The sequence below is a fragment of the Triticum urartu genome, chromosome 6A, assembly GCF_056163025.1.
Source record: "Triticum urartu cultivar PI428250 chromosome 6A, HENAU_Tu73, whole genome shotgun sequence".
NCBI classification, from domain to species: Eukaryota; Viridiplantae; Streptophyta; class Magnoliopsida; order Poales; family Poaceae; genus Triticum; species Triticum urartu.
Genome location: NC_141878.1, coordinates 602,687,063 through 602,691,716, shown reverse-complemented (window position 1 = coordinate 602,691,716; position 4,654 = coordinate 602,687,063). Strand labels below are relative to the sequence as shown.

The following is a 4,654-nucleotide window of genomic DNA, read 5'->3' as shown; positions in this document are numbered from 1 at the left end:
AATGTGACTTTCTAACTATCACTAGCAAACAGCAGGGAAGCAGCAGCGGAGCCGTTGGTAGGTAGCCGCAATCCGGCTGTCTGAGCGAAGCTAGATGGCAGATCTCTCGGGTACCACTCGTAGCTGCTGCGACCCGCCGGCTGATTTCACGGCTGAGGCCGTGGAAGAAGCAGTGGCTCCGGCTGAGCACTACTCCAAGTTGAAGAAAGCGGCTGATTTCTCCGTTGAGATAACAGATGTGTGTGATACTCCCAGCCAGCAAGTTGATTCCACAGTCCAGACGACCATGGATTCTGCAGAAGCAGCTCCTGCTCCGGTTGAGGAGGAGTGCTTGAGGAAAGCAGCTCAGCAGTTTAAGTTTGCTTCCTCCTCTGAGATCACAGATCATGGGCATGAAATTCATGGGTGTAGCCGCGAGCAAGTTGATGAGGGCATGGACTTTGCAGAAACAGTGACACTGGCTTCGGCTCCGGTTGATAGTAAGTACTTGGAAAAAACAGCACAAGGTTGATTTCAACAAGAGAGAAGAGAAGATGCATAAGTTCCCTGCAAGCCTACGCGGTCTCGGCAGCCCGTACATTGTGCCCAGGGTCGTGGCCATCGGCCCTTACCACCATGGCTCACGACACCTCCAGCAGATGGAGAAAGTGAAGGGCATGGCTGCCTACCACTTCATCAGCGGGTCGCGCGGCCACTCGCTCGAAGAGATCTATGGGGCTGTCGTCAAGGTTGCAGACAAGGCCCGCTGCCTCTATGCCGATGACGCTGTGGCAGGTATCAGCCATGCTGACTTTGCGGCTATCATGTTCTATGATGCATGCTTCTTGCTCGAGTTTATGCTTGGTAACAAGGAGCTGCTTGACTGCCCAGAGTTGCGATATGTTTTTCACTCCAACGAAAAATACATCATTAATGATGTAATCTTGCTGGAGAACCAGCTCCCATGGATGGTTGTGGAAACCCTCCTTAATTTTAGGTTTGTGCCAGTGAAGAAGAAACTTTTGAACTTCGGAGAAAATCTCACAAACCGTGTGTATCATATCAAACAAGATGAAATCCTTTCAGACTTGGAGGAAGAGTACACACCGCCTCATCTCCTTGGTCTTCTTCGATTCTACAAAACAAACAGGGAAAGGGCCACCAAAATCAAGATGGCCAACAAAAAGGCCAAAAGAGCCAGCAAGATAGCATTTCCAGCATCTCTTCTAAAGGAGGTATTTACAATATTGAAAGAGTTGAACACCCGAATGATGGCAGAGTCTAACAACCCCGAAGATGTTCATGCAGAAAGCCACGTACCATTAACCAAAAAGAAGTCCAGGAAAAAACTCAATTCAGTGTCAACATCTACAAATGTCATCGAGCTTGCAGAAATTGGCATCAAGCTCAAAGCCATCAGGACAGGAATTTTCACAGAAATTGGCATCAGGAAAGGACCCCTGTTTGGCGAGCTTTTCCTGACGCCACTGATGTTAAGCAGTGCTAGGGCGAGTTGGCTTGTAAATATGGCTGCTCTAGAGGTATGCACGAGCTCAGGGGGTCAACGTCGTTATCAACATTGTGATGAAGAGATGGCCATCTGCTCGTACATTGCCCTGCTTTCGATGCTCATGGACCGGGAGGAGGATGTGCACGAGCTACGAAGGAAGCATATTGTGCAAGGAGAACTCACAAACAAAGAGGTGCTCCAGCTCTTCAAGAGCCTTACGAAGCACCTTACGTCCAGCCGCTCATACCGCCGCATCTTGAGAGACATTGAGAGCTACAAGGTCAACAGGTGGCTGTGGATCAAGGTGCACAAGTTCATCTACAACAACTTTAGAACCATTGTCACGGTATTCTCTGTGGTCGGTGTTCTAGTGGGTATTTTCAAGACGCTCCTCTCTCTTAAGCAACACCAGTAAAGATCCACCATGTTTATACCATACTTATATACAAATACTCTGTTTCGTGCTTAATTACAATGGTCTGATGTTAGTTTTCGGTTTTCAGAGTGATGCATGGTGTGATGTTGTCTGTTTTGCATCTGTCAAATTGTTGGCACAATGTACTGTATCTGAAATATAATTCTGAGTTACAACTTCACCTCATTTGTGAGCTATGGTTTGGAAACTGGGGTGGAATTTGTGTTGAGATAGAGACGGTGAACTGGTGATGTAACTACTTTTGAGAGTGATCAAACGGACACCTGATGTATTAGCTGGGAATGAGGTGTGGTCTTGGTCGCTTCAGAGTGTCTGAATTACTGGTAGGCAAGTGTTGCATTTGATTCATTTCCTTTCCGGAAACAAATCACAAATTACTGGTAGGACGAGGAAGATATGGTGGTAGTGCTGCCGTGTGCAAGTTGTGTATCAATGGATCTTAATTTCGTTTCCTTGTTTGTATAGCTAGGTAGGGCGCTCCCCTCCCTTGTTCGAAGGCGAGATCAATGTAAAAGTCGAGAGTATGAAATGCAGTCATGTGCCTGCCTTAGGGTATCCGCTATCAGGCCATGCGATGCGACGGCTGGAGTAGTAATCGACCTATGTTTGCGCGTCAAGTCTGTTCATGTTTGAGTTTGTGGAGGAAGAATGTGTTTGCGTGTGTTCTTCAAGGGTGGCTCCAGATTGTACAAGACCTTTCTGTGACCTGTCGTGTCTACACTAACTATGTTTGGGCAATTATATATCAGCATGACGACTCATGAATGTTTTTTCTTGAATCCATGTGAAACATCTTAGGCCTATTTCGGTTCAGAAAGTAAGATGAAAAGATAGGCATTGTGCTTGATGTGCTTCACCAAAGTGTGAGCAGTTATCCTTTACTAGCCCAGGTTCAGTAACAAACCCTAATTGAATGGGTTACCTAAACTTCTGTATTTATTTCAGCTGCCAAATATAGCTAATGCCTTTATCGACTAGTTTTGAATGTCGTAGCTAAAGACAGGGTAGTTTTAAATGTCATAGATAGATAGGCAAGTTAAAATTTCGTAGTTAAAGATTGGGTAGTTTTAATGTCGTAGCTAAATATTTCTAGTTTTAATTGTGGCAGGTAAAATATTAGGTTGTGTGAAATGTCGTAGATAAACACAGCTTGTTCTTTTCAATATTTCATTTAAATGGTAAGAAATTTCTGAAACATAGGGCTACAAACTCTAGCTGTTTTAGAGAAGGGTACAATTGCAGTGCCGTCGACATGGGATTAAGGATCTTTTCCGTATTCCCAAGTCAGCCCTTTTTTCTGGCACGAACTAGCACATTTCCACTGAAAATGATTTTTATTTGGAAAAAGAATCAGAAAATAGTGGACACAATCAAAAAGCTTATAATATTTGGGAAGCCACAAAAAATAGTTGATGAAGTTATACATAACCTTGAAAAATAGAGTTGCACATAATGTTTGAGAAGTTACTACTCCCCCCGTCCCAAAATAAGTGTCTCAACTTAGTACTAACGTTAGTACAAGGTTTAGACACTTATTTTGGGACAGAGGGAGTATTAACTTTTAGTATTTTTATCAAAAAAAATTAACGACATAAAATAATTGTATAATTTTGAACAAGTTGCTTAATAAGATGTGTAACTTTATACCTGACTACATACGTATACAATACAGTTTAAGAGGTCAAAATATAATACATATCAGAAAAAGTGTTGAACCATAGTGGGCTGAAGAGAGCCACAAATGACTTGGCAGTTGTCCGTGTTTGCTGCAATTACAATGTCAGTAAGACCAGGTGTTCTATCATTACTGATGCACGGTAACTTGATTATTCCTGGAGGCTCACCCAAAAGGAAAGGCACATGACATCAGAGAATTTTTTCAAACCGTGCACTTGATGACAAGATAATTGTCACTGCATAAATCACACTACTTGCTTCTGATCATCCAGCTGAGTGAGCTTCTTTCTGGCACATAGATCGTGCATCAACGGATCTTAATCCCGTTTTTCTTTTTTTTGTGCGTGTGCGTACAGGTAGGTCGTTGAGATTCGTAGGCGTGAGATGTAAAACTGCATTCTTGTGCCTGGACCTAGTCGATCGTGTGTGTACGGTGACACTACGGTGAGTCTACTGACTGCCAATATGTTTTTTTCCTCGACTCCTGCCAATATGGTGATATTTTGAAAAATACACATCTTATTATTATTCTAGAGAGAGAGAGAGAGAGGGAGGGAGAGACAGAATGGTCATCAGGCATTTTTAGGCAGGCCGCATTCTTATTTGGGCCCAGCCCATCTCCATCTCAGTTTCTTCCATCGTTACCTTTTACTCTGGAATCCTATTCGGGATTTCACGGAATCACTAGTTACAGGGTACCCTTGCAAAGATTACTTCCACCTTCTCTGTCTGTCTCAAAAAAAAAAAAACTTCCACCTTCTCTGTGGTGAAAAGTAGCACTTGTCACAATTCAGATTTTATTTTTAAGATTTTTTTTCAAAACATTTTATCTCTCGAACCGTCCATCCAAATCACAATCTGTTTCCACCATTGGGTTTCTTGCGTCAAGATATTCGAAACTAGATTCCATCTTAATAGTTTGGGTGAACTTTTTTCCTCCGGAAAACCATAAATAAAAACAAGCACAAAACAAACCGAAATCTGGGAAAAATCAAAAACTACGAAAAAAATAAGGACCGTAAAAACCAAAAACAGAAGAAATATAAATAAAA

General features: G+C 42.7%; 1 protein-coding gene across 1 annotated transcript; it reads left to right on the top strand.

Moving 5' to 3' along the window:
- Positions 1 to 386: 386 nt before the first annotated feature.
- LOC147967163 (UPF0481 protein At3g47200-like) lies at positions 387 to 1,904 on the top strand. The gene has a single exon (XM_087527509.1). It carries the CDS (start codon positions 534 to 536, stop codon positions 1,902 to 1,904), a length of 1,371 nt encoding a protein of 456 aa, XP_087383635.1. The 5' UTR covers positions 387 to 533.
- The last annotated feature ends 2,750 nt before the right edge of the window (positions 1,905 to 4,654 follow it).

What these genes read in the sequence shown, in the direction of transcription:
- LOC147967163 (XM_087527509.1), top strand. Translation starts at nt 534, where the DNA reads ATGCATAAGTTCCCTGCAAGCCTACGCGGTCTCGGCAGCCCGTACATT.